This window comes from Lycorma delicatula, chromosome 4, assembly GCF_047948215.1.
Source record: "Lycorma delicatula isolate Av1 chromosome 4, ASM4794821v1, whole genome shotgun sequence".
In the NCBI taxonomy this organism is placed as follows: domain Eukaryota; kingdom Metazoa; phylum Arthropoda; class Insecta; order Hemiptera; family Fulgoridae; genus Lycorma; species Lycorma delicatula.
The window spans coordinates 50,430,324-50,457,389 of NC_134458.1; the positions used below are offsets into that span (position 1 = coordinate 50,430,324).

General features: G+C 26.9%; 1 protein-coding gene across 3 annotated transcripts in view; it reads left to right on the forward strand.

The window, feature by feature from the left end:
* Window positions 1–24,911, forward strand: part of LOC142323379 (SRSF protein kinase 1-like) — a 198,696-nt gene extending 173,785 nt beyond the window's left edge. For all 3 annotated transcript variants that reach the window (XM_075362931.1, XM_075362930.1, XM_075362932.1), the window contains 6 exons: window positions 842–927; window positions 5,197–5,424; window positions 6,549–6,679; window positions 10,639–10,746; window positions 12,598–12,760; window positions 19,829–24,911. In XM_075362931.1, the coding sequence (XP_075219046.1) occupies window positions 842–927; window positions 5,197–5,424; window positions 6,549–6,679; window positions 10,639–10,746; window positions 12,598–12,760; window positions 19,829–20,013 (901 nt within the window). In that variant the 3' untranslated portion in view covers window positions 20,014–24,911. The remainder of the gene's footprint in view (window positions 1–841; window positions 928–5,196; window positions 5,425–6,548; window positions 6,680–10,638; window positions 10,747–12,597; window positions 12,761–19,828) is intronic.
* The last annotated feature ends 2,155 nt before the right edge of the window (window positions 24,912–27,066 follow it).

Here is a 27,066-nt window from a genome sequence, read left to right on the forward strand (position 1 = left end):
AAGTATTCCTTCAATTTATTTTACACTGATTCTAATTTATATAATTTTTCAATATTGTATTAATGGTCGGATTGAATCTTAAATGAAATACTGCACGTAAATATAACATCTGAGTAATTGCAATGTGGATTTGATTTTAACTTTAATAGTGATAATCACAAAAATACTTTAAAAGTAGGAAAAAATTACTCATATTGAAACTTGAAAATTTATGTTTTGCATGGAATTATTCATATTTAATTTAAAAGAGATGTTAAAATCGATAGTGTATTTGCGACAGTTTATTTTCAGTTTTACATAAACAAAAAAAATCATTCATTATTTCAAGTTTTATAGAAAACAGGATTTTGTTTGAAATAATGCAGTGAATTAAATCTAAGAAAATACTTGTCTAGTTTATCATTTTAATATCTATGTAGGGATTGTTACTTAGATGAAAACAATAGAATGAAAAGAATGAATTTCAGTTACCTAGTAAAATAGATTTAAATATAAAAAGTGATGAAACAGTTATAAAACTGTGGAAATTAAATTATTATAAAAAGGCTAAGTGTTTCATCAGTGTAGTTTGGCCAGCATTCAGTGTGCTATTCATTTAACTGATTATGAACCTTCATAAAATATTAGTTTTATAATGTTTATTATAGCATTGCAGCAGTTCCAACTGTAATATAATTTGTTTAATAATATATTTGTGTTGTATTCCATATTTTTATTATTATTATGTATTAAACATGTATAATTGTATAAGGCAAGCCATACAGCAACAAATGTTGTACAGTATATTAATATAAAATAGTATGATTTTCCTTTGTCATAATTTCATTTACATCTGTTACAGAGTTACATCTGAGGGCCGTTCTGAAATCTCTGCTCAGAGGCTAAATATTACGATTGAAGATGTCCCGTCCAAAACAACTAAACCAAGTAATTTCATATGATTTTTAGTTAAAACATGATTTTAAGGAGAGAGATTTATAATGTAAGAGTACAGTATGTGGAATTTCTAATGGACTTATCATGGCCATGTCCTAACCTTCATAATCCTTTGTAAACTTGGTAATCCTTTGCTAACAGTTTAGATATTCAACCTCCATTAATATCGTTTTTATTAATATTTTTATTCTCTGTTTCTTACACTATTAACTTTTATTAGGAAACTTTAATGTATTTACATTTAAGTTTAAATTAGGTTTTACTTAAATATATCATTAAGTTTATTAAAATTGAAGTTTTCAAATGTTTATCAAAATAAAATAAATATTTAAACAATAATTAATTTTTGTTATACACCATCTTATACCAAAACAAAGTTATGTTTTATCATTTGTCATATGAGGAAAACCATATACTGAGCTAAATTATCAGTTTCTTATAGTTTAGTTCTCATAATAATGATTATAACAGATTAATAAATATTTTATTACAGTACATCTTGGCACCAAGCCGAGTATGTTAATAAATAGATTCAAATTTTACTTTTGTACACTACGAGATTTGTTTATATCTATAAAAACATAAAGTTATGATTAAACTGTAGAAAAAGCAATAATCTTCTTTTAATCAGTTTATTTAAAAATTGACTGCTATTTATTAGATTACTGTGATAATACTGCAGTCACTTATTTAACCGAATTATTGTTTCCGGGCAATAGTATCGCCCGGAAACAATACCATCACCAGTGTTTTTTTATTTTTGGGTCTTTTTTTTATAAAATAGTAGTTTCAAATTAAATTAAAGATAACATTTCAAGTTTTAATGCAACATATTTAACAATAACATAGCTTAAATTTTTTTTAATGTTTCTTCAATATTTTCACATTGTTATGATATCAATTTACAATTAATTAATGATAAATTATGTAAGTCAACACACTAATTTGATTATACACAGATTGTTTCTTATCTTCATTTAGATTTTTGTTGAATAAAAATTGTCCTTTATCTTCCACGAGGTAAAAGTTAATATGTTACAATTATGTGATCTAGGCACAACTTTAATCTAGTGTTTCTGGTCATTATATTCCCATTTTCACATGCAGTATGGGTACATAAAACTGATAAGAAAGCAACCTTATAGCAGTTTTTTTCTGTTTTTGTACTACAGTAGCCTAGGCATAAGGCTATGTTGAGGACTCTACATATTACACTTGCACGGTTTCATTACTATTGAGACAGTGTTAAGACTGTGGACTACAACTGTTCTTTCTCAGTTCTGCAAGTCCTGAAACAAATAATTCAGTTATACATGTCTTAGTAATCTTCTGCACACTCTGTAATGGGCAAGATGTAATCTTTAACACTTGGAAACTGACAATAAAGACGTTAATGAAGAAATTGCCCTTTAGTTGTAAATAGTAATAATTGTATGAAAATATTTCGCTAAATTATTATTCATTCTTTTATTTTAAACAGAATATTTCATTGTTTAGATTATAATTTTTAAAAATACTTTAACAAAATAAATATTTGCAGTAACCTTTTTAAATAGTTACGTACGATTAGTATGCCAACAAATCATTAGTTTGTTACTATTAATTTGTCAAAAAACATGATTTACAAAACTTAAATTCACTAATAACTATTCAAGGGAGGAAATACTATCCAAAATTTTATCAAGTTAAATTTGTCACTAAAATTATTTCAAGAGAAGCATGTATGTGAATGTTATTAAAGGATTACAAAGGTTTGAGCAACATCTATATAATCAGTTAGTGTTCATAGGTAGCCAGCTCATTTAAAACTTTTTGCCCCACTGAAATCATGTTTATATAATTTAATTTAGGTGATATCATGTGACCCACCAGGTTATTCTAGTGGTGAATGCATCTTCGCAAATCAGCTGATTTCAAAATCGAGAGTTTCAATGTTCAAATCCTAGTAAAGGCAGTTACTTTTATACGGATTTGAATACTAGACCGAGGATACTGGTGTTCTTTGGTAGTTGGATTTCAATTAACCACACATCTCAGAAATGTTTGACCTGAGACTGTAGAAGACTACTCTTACACTCATACATATCATCCTCATTCATCCACCGAAGTAATACCTGACAGTGATTCCTGGAGGCTAAACAGGAAAAAAGTGATATCATATGAAGTTAGAACATTATTTAAAAAATTAATATTTTATATTTTTTAATATACGCAATTATTTTAAAATGGAGGATTTTTTTAAAATTTAGTTTTATAAACAGATGAAGCTTAAGTTTATTTATTATCTGTTACTAATTCTAAAAACGTTTATTTAATTTTAATTAGTCAGTTTAATTTAGTGAATATTCATCAATTTAGTTTTCAGGATTCTATTGATATTAAGATGGAATCCTCAAAACTCTATCCCTCAAGGTAGAGTTTCTCCTCAAGTGTTAAGATAAACACTGAATTCATCTAGTGTTTATAAACGGTGATCCTCGGATATGAAAGTTATAGTAATAGGTTTTCAAAAGTTAGTATGATGTAAGTAAGATAAAAATGTTTTTCTAACCTAAATCTCTGGAGGTATCATACAAAGACTATCAACTATAGATTTTTATGATATCCTTATTTCATTATTTCTGTGTCATCAGAAACTAGGCAGGAGTTTATCCTCTATTTCTATATCCAAAACCATTGATAAAAAAAAAAAACATTTAATTCCTCACATTTTGTTCTCGGTCTGTTATTAATTACACATTAAAATATTACCACAGTAAAATTTGGAATTATTGGTTTCAATAATATTATTTGTTTTCCGGTTACTAACAAAATGTTTTACTTTAAGATAAGATCAATGCCTGTAATATGTATTGTTTCGAAGATATGTAGTCTTGTTTAATTTGATGGCAAAACTGTAACAGTTACATCAGTGTTTCTTGTTTCAAAACACCATGTTACTTTGTTCATTTAAGGAAAAGAAAAGTGAAAATTAAAAACTGAAATCTTTTATATCAAATTACATTTTCATGTGGGTATAAGTTTAACTTTATTGGTAGAAATAGTAATGCTTTTGTACAGTATGTGGCTTGATATTTATGGCTAAGATATATACTATGTTTGTAATACTGGCAATGGTTTTGCTATCAGTGTTCCATTTCATTGTTATATAATGTTAGCTAGTTGAATAACCATTAATAGCTTCACCAGAGATGTTTGACATTTAGTGTAAAGATGATTAGGTTAATATGCTAAATTTACAGCATGTTTACCTGTTTTTTCTTTAACATCAATTGGTGTTATTTCTTCCTCAGAATCCAACATAACTAACAAAAGTATAAATAGTGTAATATAGAAACTTAGTTACCTATTGGTGTATTTTCAAATTAACCTCTGCTTGCTAGCTATTAAATCGAATTAAAATCAAAATATAAAACAGCTGGTACATTAAGCAATACCCACTTGTGCTTGGTCAATGGTTGAAAAGAGCAGATTTTTGATTGGTTGAACACTTGTATCATATTAAAAATTTGTTTCATAATGACCCTCATTATAATACAGGTTCTAGCTGTGTAATTCAAACGTTATAATACAGCTGTAGGAAAAGAAATAAAATGTATAAATAATTGGTGAATTCGTAACATTAATATTTTGTACTTGCTACACTAGGTAACCTTAGAATTTAGTTATTAGGTAACCTTTGTAGATCATTTGGTTTTTACATAATATCTATTATTCTTCTTAGATGAAACTTCAACATATCCATAAATTATTGTAATATAGTCCACCTTTCATATTTCACACTATTTCAGAAAAAAGATCCGCTTATATATATTTCACTTTTTCTTTATGAGACCTGGTAAATTAATTTCAATATTGAAAATGGAGTTTTTATTTTATTTTTAATTTAGCATTAGTCATTAATGAATTGGTGAGTAGTTTTCAGTGTTTACTGGAAAATCATATTTCATTTCTGTGTAGGTTTTTTGAATACTGAATTTAATAATGCTGAAAATTATAAGTTCATAAGTTTTACTTTGAAAAATTGAATTTAACACAGTTTTATTTTATTATTCTTTTTTGTAAAGAAATTAATATTTCATTCCATACCAAACACATACATTGGCTTCTTGTAGTGAAAATGTTTACTATCTGTGTATTTCCATGTTCAGTCAGCTCATAGAGTATCTAAGTTTAAATTTATCTTGATTAATTGGGTGAATATGTATGAGTTTTATTTTTAAATTGTTGATAATTATAAAAGTTTATTATTTCGGATAGGTTTAGAAAATAGGAAGAGCTTCACAGAAATGGAAAGTAGTGTGGTAGTGTCAAGCGGTGTGAACCATAATATAATGCTACCAGTTCCCACAACTGATAAAAGCACGCCGCATCATAATGGCACTCATTCATCACAGTCTCGTAGTCGACCTACTCTGGGACGTAGTGAAAGTCAGGCTATCGCTTCCACCAGTAACTCTGGTGCCTCTGCTGCTGAAGACAATCAAGGTACTATTTATTCTATAACATTTATTAATAAGAACAGAAAGGATTTAATTCAGTCTGTTGACTAAAATTTTGAAATTAAACTATTATAAAAATCTGTCTGTATGATAATTAATTCTAGCTAATCAAAGGTACTTGGTATTTACTTACTTATCCAATGTTTTTGGTGGAGTTTGTATGTTTATTTTTTCAAGTGATATCTTAAAAATTTAAAGAAATAGAAAACCAAGATATTTAGTAATGTAAAGAAATTTCATGGGATTTGCAGTCACGGGTCAGGTCTGTTCAGAATAATTTTTGTCTTTCCTTTGTTTTCATTTCCCACAATTTCATCTTGTACAACTTCCTCTCTATTCTCCATTACTCTGTTCTCTTCATATACCTCACATTCTCAACCTCTCCATATTTTTCTTAGAATATCACTACAGCTCTGATGTTTTTCATTTTTTATCAAATAAAAAATTCAAGATTAACTTGATATGAAGAAAAACTAACTATAGTCACATCCCAAAAAGTATATAAAATGTAGTAATTCCAAACTCCATTTCTTATGGATAAAAAGTTTGTAGTTTTGTTTTATTCATGATAAAAGTAGTAGGTTATATGTATGTGTTAAAATTCTATAAAAAGTTGTTTAATCTGAAAATATATCTTTGATGAATTAAGTAATGGATTAAAAATTTTGTAGACTATATATACTACATGATTTATTAAGAAGATGATTTTAGGAGGAGAAAGAGGGAGTAGCAGTCTCAGTTTTTCTCGATAAGTACTTCAGTCACTAGACTGACTTTTTGTACCTCAGTATTTTAAATAATATAATAATTAAAATATTCATGTAAGTTGCAGCAATATGTAATTGTATAGTTTTTATGCTATTTTATTATAAATGCTGCAAGATGAAGTTCTCAAAATAATTTGTTTTATCGTATGTTTGTTATTTATCTTACAATAAATTTTTTGTCTCTATAAAAATATATTAACTAAATTCAAATAGTTTTACCTCAGTTTTTTCTTAAAAAAGTATTAAAGTAGCACCAACATAAGGAATAGAAATATCTGGTTAAAATTTATTGATATAGTTTGTTGTTTTAATTACCAATTTATCATTTATTTGTTTGTAACAGCACCTTTTCGGCGAGTTCTTTCATGTCCGGACCATCAGGGTATTGAGGAAGGGTTACAAGAACTTGATCCTGTTCATCAAGTCTGTGAAATCAATGTTAAGATTGCTGATCTTGGTAATGCGTGTTGGGTGGTATGTACTATCTTTGTTGAAGTTTAATGTTCCTTTCTTTTAATTAAAAAAGATTGCGTTTTAAGTATGAAGATTCTTTTTAAATTTGATTTTGCTGCTCGTGCACATACATGGGATGGCTGCTATTTTCATCAAATATAATGTGTCATAAAAAATAAGTGATTAGTGAGAAACTAATTTTAATTTTATTTTATATTATATACAGATTTTGCCCCAAAAACGAACTTGATTAAAAGAAATAAACATAAATAGTAATAAAAACAAAATAGTCACCAAATTTACATACCAGAAATTGGCCATACACCAGAAGACACCACAGATAAGATAAAATTAAACATGAAAATCAAGAACAAAAACACTTGCATCATACGCACAAGAAAAAACTCACAACACAAACATTTTCAACACTAGGAAGGGCACAAAAATCGGAATATATGAAAAAGTTCTGGGAGGACCACAAGGTCCAGACAGTCCTATCGAAGAGACTTGGATAATGGACTGACTAAAGTGATCCTATGCAATCATGAAAAATAATAATAATAGCGTTTTACGTATAGGGTTAAGAATGTACTTATTTTAATCTTACCAGTGTTCTATGTGAAATAATATTTTTTCTTGCTTTAAGGTCCATTTTTATTCTAAACAATATTTGGTTTTCATATTATTCTTTGCAAGCTGTTTCAGTAAAATATTTCAAGATTTGCATTGAGGTGAAAAGGTCAGTACACAATAAATATTTGGATGGTTTATTGTGTCACTTTAAAAACATTTAGAAAAAGTCTGAACTCAATGCCCCCCTATTTACATGTTTTCTATTTGAGCTATTTTTTTTTTTTTGTGTAATATTTTTAAAAAAGACTTTAGATTTTAAATTATTTTTGTTGTAAATCGGTTTGCAATAAATGTCATCATAAAGAAGTGAAGAATATTTTATATATAAACTTTTTAATCAAATATATTGTAATTTCAGTCAACTACAACTGCAGTCAAATAAATATTGTTTAGTGTTAATTCTATTAATTCATATTAGTAATTGTTCTAGAAACATTCTCTGTCTACATGTGTATACATTTAGAGGAAAATGTGATCCTTACTCATAGTTTAATAACACACACACACACACACACACAGATTATGTTATCTGCTCTGCATGCAAAAGGAATTATAGGAGGGGATCATTTGACTTTTTATCTCATTACTGTGCACATTTCTGTTAACTAAGATTTTATGCTAAACAAATACAACTGATAACTACTTTTAGTCTATTGTTTTAGTCATTTTTATAAAATTTTAATTTCTTTCTCCATTCTTCCTATTTTATCAGTAGTAGATATCATGTTTAAAATTGCTGAGGTGTTGATAATAAACAAAAACAGTTTAAGAAGTAAATAATATTTTTTGTTGAAATAAAAATACATAAAATTGAATTTTTGAGAATTACAAGTCTCATTATTATTGTAGGCTATCTTTTAATCTGAATAATCACACGATCATTTCTAAAGAGGAAAAAATTAATCTTTTCCATTTCCTCAGTAAAAGTACATAAGTAAAATTCTCAGTTGTATGAATAATTAGTTTTTATGTGTTTGTTAATTTTTTTTTCTATAATTCCATTTGTCATCTGTAATTTTGGAACTGTGGTGTGAAGATCTTCTTTTTAAAAACAATTGAGTAGTCTATACATTTGTGTTTGATCTTTCATATGGGATGGTTATTTCATTCACACACCTTATGTTACATTTAATTGGTTATGACAATAGGTATTAAAAATTTTATTGACAAATTGTAATTTTGCCATGATTGACAAAGGTATATTTGTGTATATAAAATTAATTTTTATATTGTTCTTTCATCACATTTTAACCCATATGCCAGAAAGGTTGATTTTGGAAATTTTCTAATAGTCTGTGAGTTTTATTTGTTGAATAATAACAAGTTAATACATTAGTAACTTTTTATGAATGCATTAATGGAAAATGTATATCTAATACTGGCAGAAGAGGCACAACAAAAACATGATTACAATTACCATACGTCTTGATGTACAGAGGAAATATGTTAAAGAGAGCAGCACTGGAAGATGTTATAATCAACACTAATGCACTCAAGGATTTTTAGAATTTTTTCTATAACAAAAGAAAAATAATAAACATTAAAAAATGCAACTGCCAAAAAAAAAACATTTCTGACAAACATTGTTCTGGTTTGGTTCCATCGTGATTTTATATTGTAGTAGCAAATACCCTGTTTAAATTTTGAAAATCGGAAGATTGGTTGCAAAGATATAACATTTCCAAATAACCATGATCTGTTAGTTTGAGAGTGTACCTGATGCATGCAAAAGTTAGCCTTCAATCTACTTACAAATACTCCATTTGAATTTTAAAAATCAGACGATTGTTTGCAGAGATATTATAAGAGCACCCCATTGCACCCTCCCAAAACAGTGCCCCAGGGACAACCCATTTGTTATCAATTGATGATGATGATGATAATGATAATTGGTCTAGCTTCGTACAAGGTGCTCACATTACGTCACCACTCTAGCCTCACATGAAGTTCTCCACAGGAAGCCCATTATTCTTCTAGATTTAGAAATCTAAAGATTTCTGTTTAATAAACAACAATTTTTTTAATTTATTTTATTTAACGTAAATTTAATTCTATTATTTTTGTAATATTCATTCACTTGATTCAAATCATTCAGTTCAAACCCAGCTCATACAGTGGTAAAGGCTCACAATTCATTAAAGTGGCTTCAACTGGCAAATCACCACTACTGTATATATTTATATAGCGTATGACACTCCCAGTAACGTAAGGATTCCAATGCTGGGTCATATATCTAAATCGGTTCAGCCGATTTAGATATACATTTGTATATGTAAGCAAACTGACTGCCATGTGGAAACAAAATATTTTGAGGGAACTGTTATGATATTTATGAAATATTTAATTTTCACTTAATATTTAAAGGAGTTATTTGTTGACTTAAATTTTAAAAGTTACAGACAAAATCTACAACATGGATTTCCACTATGGATATGTACTTGTGAATATATTATATCATCTGCACGTGGAAAAATCTTTGCTTTCAGTTGTATCAATGCTATGTAGATGATGAACAAATGTTTGTCTTTTTTTAATTTCTAAAAAAAGAAACTGCTCTTAGAAAATCTGGTGATTTCATCCACTAACAAATATCAGAATTTTTCAGAATAATACTGTTTTGAAACAGAAATGTTCTCATGTTGTACTCATTGAACTTTTTGCCATATGAAGAGCTGTTCCATTCTATATTGAAACTACATTGATTCATTCACAGGAAACCCGTGTGTTGATTTCTTGACAATAACTAATATACTTGTTATATTCATGTACTTGTCAGTGGTTATAGTTACCACATAGTCATTGTAACATTTATTATGTCATTAATTAAAACTGTCATTTTTTTATTCCGTTATCCCTGTTATATGTTTTCAAGATTTTATCAGATACCCTAGCACTTTCAATGAAATATTCATCTTTATCCAATTTATAAAAAAAACTTTTCAACAAAATGATAATATTGTCTAAATCCTAAAATAACATTTCCCTCAAAATCCAGTTATTCTTGTTACACAGTGTTTACATAATGATTGTTTATTAAGAAAATTACTAGTGACTTACACTGTTCACCCAACCACCATTCCATGATAACTAAATCTAACTGTTACTGTTGCAGACCTGCTAACATGAGTTATAACTAATTATAAGTTCAAAATGTTAAGTTCATGTGTGGAACTTACAATGATGGACAGGAGCAGGAAAAAACTGTTTTTTTTTTTGTTTTTTTTTCATTGTATCCATTTACAGTTAAGTAAATTTGTTACAATTAAAAAATAATAATTTAAACAATGAATATCTTTTGCAGTTAAAGTCATCATTTCATTGACTTTTTTTTACTGCTTATGTTACAGCATCACCACTTCACGGAAGATATTCAGACTAGACAATATCGAAGTCTGGAAGTTTTGCTGGGTTGTGGCTATGGCACACCAGCTGACATTTGGAGCACAGCTTGTATGGTAAATTTTTGTTTTTATATTAAAAGATATCTGAGTAGTTTCCAAGAAAGATACTGGCAATCTTGAAATGTACTTTGTTAGTTTTATAAATTACAGTACTGAAAAATATTGTTTAGTACTCATAAATATGAATCTTGTAGATCAATTAAAAATGTTAACATATTCATGCATTTATATTTATGATTATGTAATTTTTTCTGAAAACTATACTCGCCTCTCAAACCAAACATCAGAGGTGTTTTCAGGTTACTCGATACAATATTTTGGCTTACAGGAAATTGCTTGATTACACTTTTAATAAATTACCAATTCATTTAAAAGATCTTCTCATAAATTTATTTAAAATAAAATTAAATGATTTTCTTTTACAGAAACGATATTATATGTCAGTGAGTTTTTAAATAATACTAATTGAAAACTGAATTTTCTGCACTTCTATTTAACCCACATATAAATATGTACTCAAATAATTTTCATAGCACTTTTTGAATTATTATTTATTTTAAGTTATTTTACTTCCTTAGTATCTTCAATATTTAATTCTGTTTTATGTATTTACATTTTAAATTATTATTTTGGACTTTAACCGCTTTTTTCTTTCTTTTTTTACAATTAACGTGTTTATTTTGTGATGCTGTTCTGATTAAGGTTTTACTGAGTCTCTCTTGATCCATCCTAGCAAACGCTGAGGGATTTAATTAATGGTGTAACGTACCTACCCACTCTTGATTCTTACCCGACTACTTTTTTTAACAGATCCATGGTATTTTCCCAGAAGATCTGAAAAACTTCTATGGGATTCTCATGATGGTTATACCTGCTGAATTTTTTAGGTTATCTGTAATACTACCAGATTGCTAAGATTATATTTATTTAGTTATTTCATTTTGTCTCTAAAATCAATTTAACCATGTGGTAGCGTAACTGACATCATGTCTTTGTTATAGTTTATGTGGTTATTGACCGTTGACATTTATTTATGTCAGTGGTTATGGACCATTGACATAGGTTATGGATATGCACTTGTGAATAAATTACTGCTGATTTTATCTATTAACAAATATTAGCATTTTTCGAAATAATGCTGTTTTTAAATAGGTCTTTTAATTGAACTTCTTATCTTTTTTAATATATGATTTGAGTTCCTAGATTTGAGTTTTTTCTTCTGTTCCTTCCTGGAGTGGCAAAAAAATTTTGAATGCATGTTGTATCAAAATTTCAAAGCAATTGGCGGAGAACTTTCGGAGATTTAAGATTTTGAACAAATGGACATTTACATTTTTATTTATATAGATGTAACAATGTATCTAATTCTGTATTGTTTAGTCTTAATCCATATTTCATACAGTAATCATGTTCACTCTTATCAATTCATATATCATTTATTCTTCAACAATGTAATATTTATTTAGTATAAAAATTAAAGATCACATTAAATTATTTTGGAATATGAACTGAACAAGGATTTATTTATTTAATATGAACCAGCGAATTAATATATATAGAATAATTACACCTAACCAAGGTATTACACCACGGCGGCGGTTATTCAAACAGTACTAACTTTCCTTATATTTTTAGAGTCTGCATTTTAGTAGCTTACATGTATTCTTAGTTTGACTTTTTTATGCTCTTTAATTTATATTCAATCATTCCATCTGAAAATGAATTGAAAGAATTCAAAATATAAATTCTTTAATGCCATCGGCATCAAATGAATAAAGTAGAATTTTATTATACTTTTTTTTAACTATTTATTGACCCTTATTAATGAAATGCCACATAATATATTGATGTATATGCTAATAATGTTTTTGTATGCCACATTTATTTATTTATTTTTATGTGTAGGCATTCGAGTTGGCTACTGGCGATTTTCTGTTTGAACCACATTCTGGAGCTGATTATAATCGTGATGAGGACCACCTTGCTCATATCATGGAACTGCTTGGCCCAATTCCACGTTATATAATCAATTCTGGAAAATATTCTTCTGGATTTTTTAGATCTACAGGTATTAATACATTTAACTGAAAAAATAATGACCAACTACTCAGTATATTAGTTTGTATTCTTTGTGTAATGTTAAATTCCATTTTTTATTCACTCTGTAAGGTAATAACATTATTTATGTTTTCCATTTCTGGCAATAGGTTTTTTGTTGCAACTTAATGTTTTGTTAGTTACTTTACAAGTCTATTCAGTTATATTTATTGTGATGAGATATTATATATTTTGTAGCAGAAGAATTAGAAAAAATCAATTTCATGCATACTTTTTATGGAAAATATCTATTTAATTTGAAGAAATCTGTTAAGTCTGGAAAGAGACAATTTTGTTTCTATTGAATATAGTTATCAAACTAAATATTTGCCTATTTTTTTTTTTTTTTTAATGGGAATTATTGATTAAAATTACTGTTAAACTATCAGTCATGCATGTACATGTATTTTAACAAGGAAGATGAAGTGATAGATAAAAATTACTCTTAGTAATTGAACTTGAGAAGTTTAGTATGTTGGCTTCTAAACCTTTAGAAGCCAACATACTGATCATTACACTTGATTGGTTAGCCAGAAAGTAAAAAATTGATTTAAAAATTTTTAACAAGTTTGGTAGAGATCTACAATTACTTTTAAGTTCCATTATAAAATATATATGTTTTTTTTTTATTTCAACATTAAGAAATAATTAAGCTTATTGCATCCTAACAGCAGAATATAATTATTTATGAAGTTAATTTTTTAGGCTAACTGTATTTTTGTTTTTCCTTCACATTAATACTTTTACAGAGATCTCTGTTTCATCAAAACTTGTTTTATGAAATTAAATAAAAAAACATAACTTAACATATTAAAATTATAGAGATATGTTTGCAGATATTTATGCTTCATCAGAACATGTTTATGAAATTTTATTATAAAACATAATTTAAAAATTGTGTTAATGTTCTCATTACGGGTTAACGTACTATGTAATTTAAAAATATCAGCTTATCTTATTCGGGATTGAAAGGTAACATACTTCTATTTAATTTTATTGTGTTAAATTATATATTTCTTTTTTTTAAATTAAATTTCATAAAAAAAGTTTCAGATGAAGCAAAAAGCTTTGTAAAAGTACTAAATGTGAAAAAATAAAAATGCTGCAAATGTAAAAAAATTAATTTAATAACTAAAATACATAGTATCTATATCCGTAACAACTGAAACAGTTGTTAGAATGTTAATTTTGGTTTCTCAATGAACATTAAGGTAGCGAGACTAAGCTTGTAGCTGAAGAATTTAGCTACTCGTGGAGCAAAACACAAAATTTAGGTAATTCAGGAAATATATCAAAAGAATGCCAACTCTAAGATAGATTTTATGCTAAAAATAAATTAGAACTTAAAAAAAAAATGCATGGTGATTAGTTGCACAAGAAAAGCCATAAAGGTAAAAAATAGTGGATTATGTAAACTTAATTTTTTTTTTTTAAGATGAACTGGTTATTACAATAAGCTTGTGGTAAAATAATATAAAAAGGAGAAAAATGTTAATGACTTGTGTTAGGTATCCAGGATTAAATTCCTTAAAACAGAAAGTACAGAGGATGAGAAGATGAAGGATCAGCAAATACATCAAATTGATAGATTCATGGATATGTGTGTTGGCATTTAACAATTCTGTGAGGAAAAGTGTAACAAACCACTCAGTTATCTTGCAACAGAATATAAAAAGCAATGTGAAGCTTTATGAATATTTGTGGTTAAAAAAATAAATATATATATTTTATTTTATTGAAATTAATCTTTTTAGGATACATAGTACTCTTTACTGTTAAATTATATTTTAAATTCTATTAACATAAACTACCAAAACACAGTAAACAGATAATTTAAACTTACCATATTAATCCCAAGAATTTATTTTTTGGGATCCTGTATAAGTTATTAAATTTTATAATTGTATTAAAACATATTTATAATCTGTAAATTTGTTGAAATCATTTTATTTTTTTTAATAAATATGTTTTTATATAATTATACAATTTAATAACAAATGAAGATGCGCAATCCTGCTAAAATCAATTCTTGGAATTAAGATGGTAAGTTTAACCTATTTATTTACTGTGTTTTGGTGGTTTATATTTGACTTAATATTAATTTTATTAGCACAGAAGTCAATATGTTAATGAATCAGTTGCATTTTCAAAAGAAAAATATGTGACCACTGTGCTAATTAAATTCAATATTAACAACTTAACCACCAAAACACAGTAATGGATAAAACCTAAAAAAAAAACTCCCGCAAAAGTCAACTATTGGTATTAATTTTTTAGGTTTTATTTGTAAAGCTATTTCATTTTATCAAAAGTTTATAAGTCAGATATTTATAAAATATAATTTATACATATTTAAATCACTTACTATTCTTTTTTTGTAGATTTTTTTGTAGATTTTTTCTCACTGGTAATGTTTTGGCAGTATACTCAGCTTCATCAGACAATTAGTTCATTTCATTGATTAAAAATGATTTAAAATGTAAAAAAAGTATGTTGTAATTCTTCTGTATTTTATAGAATTTAAGGATTGTCAATACCTAATTGACAAAATATCATAATATGAATGCCATAATTCTCTGTATTTTAAATCAATCAATGAAATGCATTAATCATCTGATGAAGGAATCCACACTAAGGACAAAGCACTAGTGAGAAAGAAAAATTAAAAAAACAGTAAGTGATTTATTGATTGTATAATTTATATAAAATCTGTTGCAATATATTTAAACAAATAATTTATTAATAAATGAATAAATCAATCTGTGTTTTGGCAGTTAATTTGTTAATATTGAATATTCTTATATTTAATATTATATGAAATATAAACCACCAAAACACAGTAATTAGATGTTAAATTTACCATATTAATTTTCAGTGATCGATTTTTGAAGTATTCTGCATCTTCAGTTGGTACTGAATTCTATAACTGTATTAAATCATATTTCTTTTAATAATCTGTCACTTTATTTTAAATAATACAGATAACAATTATTAATGGTTTTGATGATGAATTATAGAAAAAATATATAAAAAGCAAAATAAAAACTACCAACATACTAAAATACAACAGCAAAAGTAATAGCACAAAAATTAATAATAAAGGATCCAAAAATAATAGACTTATATTTAGAAAAACAGTCATCATAATCTCTTAAACGTAGGCTCAATCAACAGGAAGTATCTCCAAGATCTGTTCTTTATTCTTTCAAGGTCAGCGGAATATGCATGCACAGGCAAGCCGATTCACAATGCAGTTGTAGTCAGTAGTAGTCAGTTGAAATGTGGACCCCACAACAGAAGGTTCAGTATGTGCTTTGGTTAGTAGAGTTTCAATCAGTTATTTGTTTCAACAGCATGTACAAACTGAGTGGAATTTCAATCATCCTACATCCAAGTCTATTCGTCAGTGGGATACAGCTAAGAGAGATTGGAAGCTTGGTTCCACAAACTGGAAGTCATCCAAAAGTTTCTGTTAGTGACGAGACTGTGGATCGTGTACACAATGCATTCATTACCAGTCCTGGAAAATCAATTTAGAGGCTAGTTACAAACTGTAACATTCACATTCCACTGTTCATTACATTGTTCATAAGTGGTTCTGTTTGCGAACGTATAAAGTACAACTCCTTCATCACATTAAACCAACTGATCGCACCCTACGATATCAGCTTGCTGCAGAGGTAATGCACCATGTTGAAAACAATTCTAATTATCTTGATACACTGGTGCTTAGTGATGAGGCAACCTTTCATACACCCACAAAAGTTAACAGACACAGTTGTCAAATTTGAGGCACTGAAAACCCCTATATAGTAATAAAAAATGAAATGGACAACTACATTGTGAATCAGCTTGCCTGCGTATGCGTACTCCACTGACCTTGAGAGTAAAACTTGGAGATATTTCTGTCAATTGAGCCTACATTTAAGAGATTACAACCACCACTGGTTTTCTAAATATAGGCCATTACTTTTAGATACCTTTAGCCGGAACAAATTGTACAATTACACAAATAAAATAATAGAAAAAAATTATTAACATATATGATAAAAATAAACATAAGAAAACATATAAACCAAATAATCACATTGTAAAATATTTAAAAAATAAAAATAATAGAGAGGAATTAAGAAGAATATACAAAGTTAAATACAATGAATATAATAATATTTATATTGGTAAAACCAGTAGATAATTTTTTTTTTTAATTTACAGAACATTACCCAGCATAACAAAACAGAAAAGAGATATATCTAGTGTAGCTGACCAATTAAACATATTATTAGTGAGTGCAAAAACAATTTAGAGATTTTGAAAGTATGTAATAATGATAAAAAAAAATGAATATACTCGAGAAATATTACATTTATAAATATAGATAAAAATATAAAATGAACCACCGAATCACATATGAAGATTAAAAACATATGATTTAATTAAAAACATAATAAAAATACAATCTAATCGTTGGCAATAATGACAATAGAACAAAGGAAAATACTACATTTTAAAGAGTAAATCATTCCAGTACTGGGCACTGAAATTTACATATACATTCTTAGTACAATTCAAAATTTCAAAACAGAAAAAAATTTTAAATAAAATGACATTATTAAATTATATTTTAAAGTAGTTATAGAATTCAATATTAACTGAAGATGTGGGATACTGTGAAAATTGATTTTATTTATAATTATAGTAGTTTAACTTAACTAATTACTGTGTTTTGGTGGTCTATATTTCATATAATATTAAATTTTATTAACTCATTGGTTTATATGTTAATGAATTATTTGAATCTTCAAAAAGAAAAAAAATATCATTATAAAATAAAATATTGATTATAAAATATCATTTTTTCACTAAGAAAAAATGATATTATATGATTGAAAGAAACTATTGACATAAGAAACAGTTGTTTATAACTCAAACAGTTGTTAAAATAATAAATTTTTTTTTTTTTTTAATAAAATTAACATGTCACTGAATATTTTGTGATCTTTCTAGCTGTATGTACTTTTTTTACTCATCCTGATAGGTTCTGCTTATATTAATATTTTAGGTTACATTATTGTAATAATACATCCCTTATTTAACTTTGGATTGTGCTGAGTGCTATAATACAATATATTTTTCAGACCAATTTTTGTGTCCCCATATTCCAAGAAAAATTTCATTACTTACTATGTAATGGCAGCCTGAATATATATTCATGCTTGCTGTTTATTTCGCATCAGCAACACTATACATATTAAAAAAACTTCAAAATTAAAAGAAAAAAGGTTATTTTGGGCTAATCTATAATTTGTTGAACCTTGTGTCCCTTTAAGTACTTTTTTCTTCATTGATGCACTTTTCCCAACAGCTGTTAGCTGGATTAACCCTGTTACTCTGAAGTAAGCCTTTCAAGAGTGCTTGTAATTCTTTTTTGTGAATTGTTTTTATCTTGTGTATCAATGCTTTTCACAGAGATTTTAACTTTGAAAATTAAAAAAAAATGTGTAGCAGAGAAGTTGAAAGAGTTTGGAGTGTAAGGAAACAATCATTTTGTTTTGCACTAGTGGATTGTCATGGTGAAGGAACTACAAGTTCCTATTTTACCGCTCAGATCTTTTTCTTTTCATTCTGTTGGAGATATTATAACAACTTCAAACAGTACCATTTACTTGTATTAATATTTTTTACCTCTGGTAGAAATCTGTAAAATAAATGTATTTATTGGCTTTGCATTCAGATTATTTTTTCTGTCTTGGTTAATGTTATATAATCTATTGTGATTATTAGGCTTTGGTTCTCAACATCATACTCACAGATACAGGTTTTGCCACAAGTTACAATTCACTAGGTGAACATTGTCATTTGCATGTTATAATAGCTCCCAGCAGATTGCAATATGAATATGTTTTTGTTCATCAACTGCAGATGAATTCAGCAGCAAAATAATACACGACCAAGTAACAGAACCGCATGATATGAACTGACTGAAATTTTGCACATGTTCTACAGTTTCTTTGACACTAGTGGTTGACTGAGTTCATGTTTTGTTAATTTTCCTACTATAAGCTTCATTGATTGATGTCAATTGATGTTGTGAATGAAGGTTACCAACTGACAAATTTTAAACTACTTAAATGCTCATAGCTATAGATGGAACTTAAACACTGGTTATCATAAGCCTGATGCATCATTTGATATATCTTGGCTAAAATTTTACTTTATTTGATAAAATTTTGTTATGTGGCTTTGTAAGGTGAGCCACCTCAAGACTATTGAAACATGCATATCACAGTATCACTTCAGTGGCACAAATTGTTGAATAATGTCAATAGACTTGCATGACATAAAATTTGCTATCAAGATCATGATCATACAGCACTGCCAACTATGTCTTGGTACAGCAATTTGTTACCATAGTAAATTTAGGAATTTTTCAACAGACAGAATACTTTTTAATAGCTCCCTCTATAAAATCTGATTGGAGGCCTGATTTATCTGTGAGATATTTCAACCAGGAGATTGCCAATTATATCTTATTAAGGAAAAAAGGAATGAAGGATATATTTCTTCACAAAACAATGTACAGCTGTAGTTTTCAGTGGCATTCAGCAGCTGATTTCCAGAACAGGAATCAAGGCCTAGGCCACTTGACAATGAGGTTTAGACCTTATCAATCATTAATCAACGTTGACACTTGATCAACAACTTCAAGACTGTGGTAGGCCACAGGCTTTCAATGATCAGTGTTTTATCAAATTCAGTCTGGCATGGTAACATCTGAAGATCATTATACTCCTAAGAAAGCAAAAGGAACTTTTATGGCATTTACCTTGCTGGATGAAGGAAAACCGTTCGAGGTATGTTGTGAAGAGGAGGTAGTTCTGAAGAGGGGAAATATTAAGAAAATATAAATATCCATTCTATATTTTTAATAAACCAGAGTAAAAATTTAAAATAATTATATAAATTTACTGAAATTTCACATCTGTTCTGCTATTACAAATGAGATTAAAAAGGTCATTTTATGATACTATTTTTACAGGTGAATTGCGACATATAACAAGACTGAAGCCTTGGAGCCTACTTGAAGTGCTGACTGAGAAATACGATTGGGATGTGTGTGAAGCACGTGCCTTTTCGGACTTCCTCACACCAATGCTGGAGTTTGACCCAGCATGTAGAGCAACGGCTGCGTCTTGCTTGCTTCACCCGTGGCTCAACTCGTGATCCTAGCCCTCCATCCCGCTTTCATTTTTGCGGAGCATATACCCTCTATTATTATTTCAGGGAAGAAATAACGCCTTATTTTCAGTCATTTCTATATAATAATTTTTTTTGTATTCTGACCATTCATTTTTATAATTTTGTTTCATTCGTTTGTCGATATACGAGTATTATTATCTCATTTATAGAAAAGATACGGCTGAATATATAAAAAGATATATCAGATTATATATTCACTCAGGAAAATAATTTTACAGTTTGTAAAATAAAATTACTAATTATTTTACAGACTTTTTTGAGAAGTATATTGATTATATAAATAAATGATGATGTGGGATTCAGTTGTAATGCTTAACGTTTGTAATTTCAACTATATTGAATTTTTATTTTCATATCAAACAGTTAGATATGGTTTTGGTGTTATCCTGATAAGTTAATATTAAAATAGTGATTCCTTTTATTCTGTAAAAATTATTTGTGATCTTTTCTAAAATAATATACTTAAATAATATATTTATATTATATAATAAGTTCAAGTTATTATTTATATCTACTTTATTTTTTACCCATTTAAAAATGTAATTAAAATGTTGTGAAGTCGTTATATATTTGTATATTGTATATCCATAAGTATTATTTATTTTTAAAATGTACACACTGCAGTTAACAGTAAGTATTACTTTTGGTTGTTTAAATATAATTCACTTGTACCTGTAAATATGATTTACTCACTGTTTTGAGATTGTCAGCAGATAAATAATTAATATGAGCTTTGAAAATTTACCATTGCCACTTCTTATTCGCACTGTAGTTCATCGTTCTGGTTTGGTTTTACTACTGCATTAAAAAAATGTTTTTGAGACCTCTGATTTATGTATTATTTTTTTGCAGGGTCCATTTGTAGTAGAAACTAATTAAAAGTAATTTATTTCATGTTATCAGTTTATAGTCTAAGTTTATTTTCAATACTTTGTTAAAAAATAATTATTTTGTATTATTGTTATTACTATTATTATTTCTTATTTTTTATTAGCGGATGAGATCAATAGCATTATTATTTATAGCAGATATTATTTTATACTATATATATAAATCATTAGACATTTGTATGTTATGGGTAAGATAATGAGATCTGGCTAAAAAAAAATTACTTAGCTAAAGTTGACATTAGCTAAAACATACTGATAAAAACCAAACAAACTTTTATCGCATAATTTCAAGAATTAGTTGGTTAGTCAAAGCAGTATGTATTATCAAATATCCATCTTATACTAGATCAAATTGTACAAATTTTCAAAATCCCAATTATTCAGTTTGGTAGATGGTAAAGTTCTGTTTGTAAAATGGTAAACAAAAATTATACATATTTATTTTAATAGTATTTATGAAAAAAAAAGTTAGCATCTGCATCTATGATTAATTGATTTTTTGTGTAATTGTGTGCATACATACACTAAATTACAGATGCATAAGATATTTTTCAATAAGTTGGAAACATAACCTCACTATCCCTGTTCAATTCAACATTTAATAAAATTCAATTTTAACTAAATGGACTGCCCTTATTACACATCAGAATAAAAGTGAGACCTGGTTTCTTATATAAGCCGTTTGATATTAGGTAAGGATGGTAGTGACATGATTTTCTTCACTCTGTTTATTAATTTTAAATTTATCACATAAATAGCAAAATTGGTTAATTTAAAGCCAATAGAGTGAGTATGTAGCACATGATGTACAATGGTAGAAAAATTATTCTGATTGTGCTAATGCATCATTAGTATTACATCAGCAAAATTTGAAAATGAGTATACATGACAAGAGGCTGACAAGTAGCCATCACATCAATGACTTTGGTAGCCATCACATTTACATGAAATCAATATAGATTTATATTAATATAAAGATTTTTCTTTAAGAAAAATTTTTGTTTTATATCATTTTTGTTTTAAAATTTGTTATATAGATTTTCTTTAAGCAAGTGATTATTTTTACTTATACTCAGCTTTACAAAATATATCTTTTGAAAACTAGTTTCCAAAAAAGAATTACAGTTGTTAATTTGTGAAGTTAGTTCTTCTTCAGTTAAATTTAATCCAATAACAGCAAATTTTTTCCACTATTGTTAATAGCATTGGCTCAGGGGAGAGTTTTTTTTTTCTTTACAAAATTAGGGACTTTACCCTATTTTATATATAACAATAAAAAATTGTTGCAAGTTAAGATCTTACCCACAGATAAACAATATTTCATCATATCCATAGTTAGTTTCTTCTAGAAAGTTACGCTATTTGCAATTATCTACAATTTACATATTCTAAAAATTTAACTTAAAAAAATAACTTTTTAATGATTAATTCTCGGTTCCTTCAAAGTCAGTATAGTTGTTTTCTCTGTATTACCTATTTGGAAAAGTGTAAATGGCTTCTGAATTAAATTTCATCTTTCCTTCTTGAATATTCTCTTCTACGACACATATTTCTCTAGCCAGTGTTCTGAGTTTAGTAGTAAATTCCAACCTTTTATATGCGCAATCGAAGATTTTCTGTCATAAGCGTTATGTGTAACGGAAATAAAATTGTTAATCATTCTTGTTATTAGTTTTATAGACACTGTTTGATCTTGATTTAGCAAGATATCAGTTTATAACATTGATTGACTGTGGACACTCTGTTTTAGCATTATGTAATGGTCTACTATATCGTTTAGTTTTTACTAATGTCAACTAAAACGCATCCAATGCTGATAATGCATCTGATTTTTTTCATTGTTTAGTTAAGTTTATCTCCAGGATATATATAATTAGTCACATGATCTGTCATTTCTTATTTAATTATATGTGACTGGATAACAGTACTTTTTATCCTATCGCTGTAATATTCATGACTATGTATTTTTAATTAAAATATTTTTTTGGTAAGATGACAATTAGCAATTTTTTACTGAAAAGACAGTTGTTAATAGTATTTTCTTTTTTTTACCCGATCAGCAATCAGAACCATCAAGAACTATGTTATTTACAAAGTGCTCTCTTATAGTTACTTGTTTTCTGACAAAAAAATTTAAAGTATAATGTTTTGTATAATTTTGAATCCTTGATGGCTAAATGTAGGATATAGTGCTAAGTTGCTAAGTAAAAATGTATATTTATAAATAATTATAATTTATATAATTACATGTATTTATTATTATATTTATAATAATTTAAACTTATATCTATATTTTATAGGTTTATTAAGAAAAAAAATGGTAAATAGTGGTGAAATAACAAAGGAACCATTTTTATGTATGCTACACATTCATGGATTTGTTTTAATTGTATTATTTTATTGCCATAATAAAATTGATAGCAGAGCTTATTATTTTATTGATATGTCAATAACTTTCGTATTGGTGTTTTTACATAGCCTCAACTTGTAAAATGAGAATTTATTTTTTTTTTTTTAAATTGACGTATTAATAACATCTTATGGGGATCTGAGTGAACAGGCATAAGCTGTTTCATAATGCATAAAGTATGTATTTTATAATATAAACAAACAACAGTTAGTTGCTATTGACTAAACTAAATTTTGCTACATGCAAATATTATTACGTAAAAGTTATCTTGTAAAGTATAAAGATTCACTTAATTTATCAACAGACTGTCCCCTAAAAATTACTATCACCCAAATATTAATAAATATGTGCATAGTCTTTGAAATAGGAAAAAAAAATATATATATATAAAGTGGTTTGTTTCTGCTGCATACGTTTATTTATAGATACTTGGTTTCTTCACGGTTGCTCTGTAAAGCATAAAAAAAGACATTGCTTGTCGTTAGCTCTGAATGTGTTTATAAATATTACTGGTGATCATCTGAAAGTACCTCTAATTAATTTTTGCAGTCATTTAATATTTCACTACCTTGTTTCTTAGCGTAAAATAAATTAAATATGTTAATAATTATTGTTCCGTTGTATAAATGTATAAAATTTTACTGTTTGCAGACTAGTCATTGTGGCGCATTTATTTTTAAATACAAATTATTTATTTATTATTAACTACTTTTTTAATTAAGATAAATTCTTTATATTCAGATGCATATAAATGATATAAAGGTGGATAAAAAGTAAGTTTTATCTTCTAAAAAGTTGGTTATGATTGTGTAATAATGGAATAGAAAATTATTTTTTAATACTAACACAACTAAATGTTTCAGCTTCAACAAACAAATTTTTAATTTGTGACTGCTTTACTGTGTCTTCAACATTTATGTTCTATTTATTCTGTAATTTTAAATTAATATATTCTTTTTTCTAATAATCTTTTAAAAACTCATAAAAATGTAGAATTATCGGATTCAAATGTTATGTTATAGCTAATGATGTAAGGAAGAGCGATATAAAAAGTTTTTAAAGTTGAGTACAATGTAAAGTAGTTTATTTTTCTCATTTTTTATCTGATTTTTTTGTCTTCAGAATGTAATTTGCTTCTTGACTCACCATCATTCTTAAGTAATGAACTACTAATTAAAAATACTCTTTATTTTATGAATTTATTCCATTTTTTCAACTGTAATAAAAATTCATATTGACTGTCAGATTTTCTGTAATAAATATACATTATTAGTAAATTTAGTTTAAAGCTGTAGTATATCTTCTGATAAACTACTATTATGAATGAGATTTTATTAGTATTTATGTGATTTAGCTTTCAAATTATTATTTTCTGATTAAATGAAAATAAATTTTTTTGATTTATTACATAAATAAGTTCAGCAGTAGTTGTTACTTGGAGGAGTATTTTTAAAAACTTGTATAGAAACTGGTATATCTGTCTTGTTTAAACTTTGTAATATTCTGAAAGAAGATTGTCAGTTTTGTATAAATAAAATGTATATAGTAATTTTTTCTTAAAATCTTGAAAGTGTATAATTTTTTTAACACCATCATTACTTTAAAAATCATAGTTGAATTTAGGAATTAAGTGGTAACTTTAGTCATGCTAAAACTGGTGAGTGAAAAATTATTTTAATACTTTTTAAAATTGACTATAGTACATCATTTTATTGGTGAAAGTTGTAAAAATACTTAATAGTTTTTCAAACTAGTTTTCACTTTATATTTAGTTTCTTCTTAGATGATCTCTGGGAGCACTGAATCTTTTGAAGCTGTTGAATGTGATTCTGGTGTTTGAATTAGGTTTACAGCTTTTAAAATAAAATTTTAAATTCAAGCTACATCCAATAGCACCACAACCACTCAGAGTTTACAGTGACAGCGACTGAAGAAACTTAACATATGGTGAAAGATAGCTCAGACAAGTAAAATATTTTCACAACTTTTACCATCAAAAAAATATACTTTATTAATTTTAAAATTGGTTCTTCATAGATATATAAATTCAAAACTTTAAGATTATTTTAATCTTGTATGTAATAGAATATCTATTTAACTACAAATCGATAGTATAATTACACATACTTTTAGCAGTAAATGCAAGGCCCTTCTGATCTGGATTTGTGCAGTAATTCCCTGAAACATTGCTGGTTTATGTGTTCCTTAAACAGCAGAATTTTTAAAAGACGGACATTTTACCATGTCTTTCATTTATACTTTACTATTAAGAAATGTGTAATTGTTTCTGTATTTCTAGTAAGAAACATAAGAAATCTCTGCAGGAGTCATTAAATATTGCGAGCTAAATTATGATGTAACCAATATTTGTTTTGTGTTAAATTACATTTTTATTTTTTTATGGTATAATAAAGAACTAGTTGAAGACCAGGAAAATATACACAAAAATCCCTTAATAATATGCCAGTATCAATATGTGTTTAAAATATTACTAAAACAAAAAATAGAGTTTCAAAATCTGAGATGATAAGAAAATTACATTCAAAAAAAGAAAACAAAGTTATTTATATTGATCTACCAACCTGCACAACAGTTTAACAGCATGAAGCCAGCATATTAATTAGTTTATAAGGTTTTACGTTGAAGTCTATTCTAAGAAAAATCAAGATAGTTTAATTATACCAGAAAAAACATATTTCCTATTAATTTATAACTACTAAAAAAAAAAAAACCAATCTACCACTGTCATCTTATTTATTAAGAAATAATATATGAACAGTTATCACTCCAAAGGTTGCTTTGACATATGCAATATTAAAAAGTGTTAATATGTAATGTCAAAAACTCTTAATGTGTAAAACTTAAACAGTACTAAAGAGGTGTCCTTAGGCAAAATTTATGTGAATAACCAGTTTCCTTTTTACAAAGGAGTGTAAATTAATAAATGATAAATACATTTATTAATGAATGATAACTACAAAAACCTTTACTTACGCAGAGATATTCATGAGTTCTGAATAATTAAAAACCAGTGAGTTCAAGTTGGGAATTTAATTCAAGACCATTTGTTTATCAAAAAAAGAACTTAAAATAATAATCATGAGAAGTGGTATTTCCATTTAATATTTTGGAACACTTAAATTTTATTTTTAATCAAACTTATATATGGTGAATGTACAGTGCAGTGGAGAGATTACCACAGCTATAAAACAAGTAATAAATCCAGAATTTCATTTGTAATAAATTATTAATATGGTTAAATTAATAGATTGTTTTTTTCATGGAACTTTTTATACCTAAATTCATTAATTTTATGATATGAACTTAATCATTTTTGCTTTTTATAGACACTGGGATGTACATATCTTATGAAAATAACAACAATGACTATTAAATATCATAAATATTAGAAATTACAAAAGGAAGCCATTATTTATTTAATATTACTAATAATATATGTTTACTTCTAGTATTATTTTATTATGAAACTGGTTATTCTAAAATGTAACGATTTTTTTTTTGTACCATGTAATATAATTTTCAAAAACAATGATTAATGTTTCACTTTGCACACTATTTCAAGACAACTCATTACTCTAAAAAAGAGGTATTTAAATAACTGAATAATAAAATTAATTTTAGATAATTTTACCACTGTATTTCCTAATATAAGATCTATAAGGGAACCTCTATAGGGGAAGGATTCTAGTATTTAAT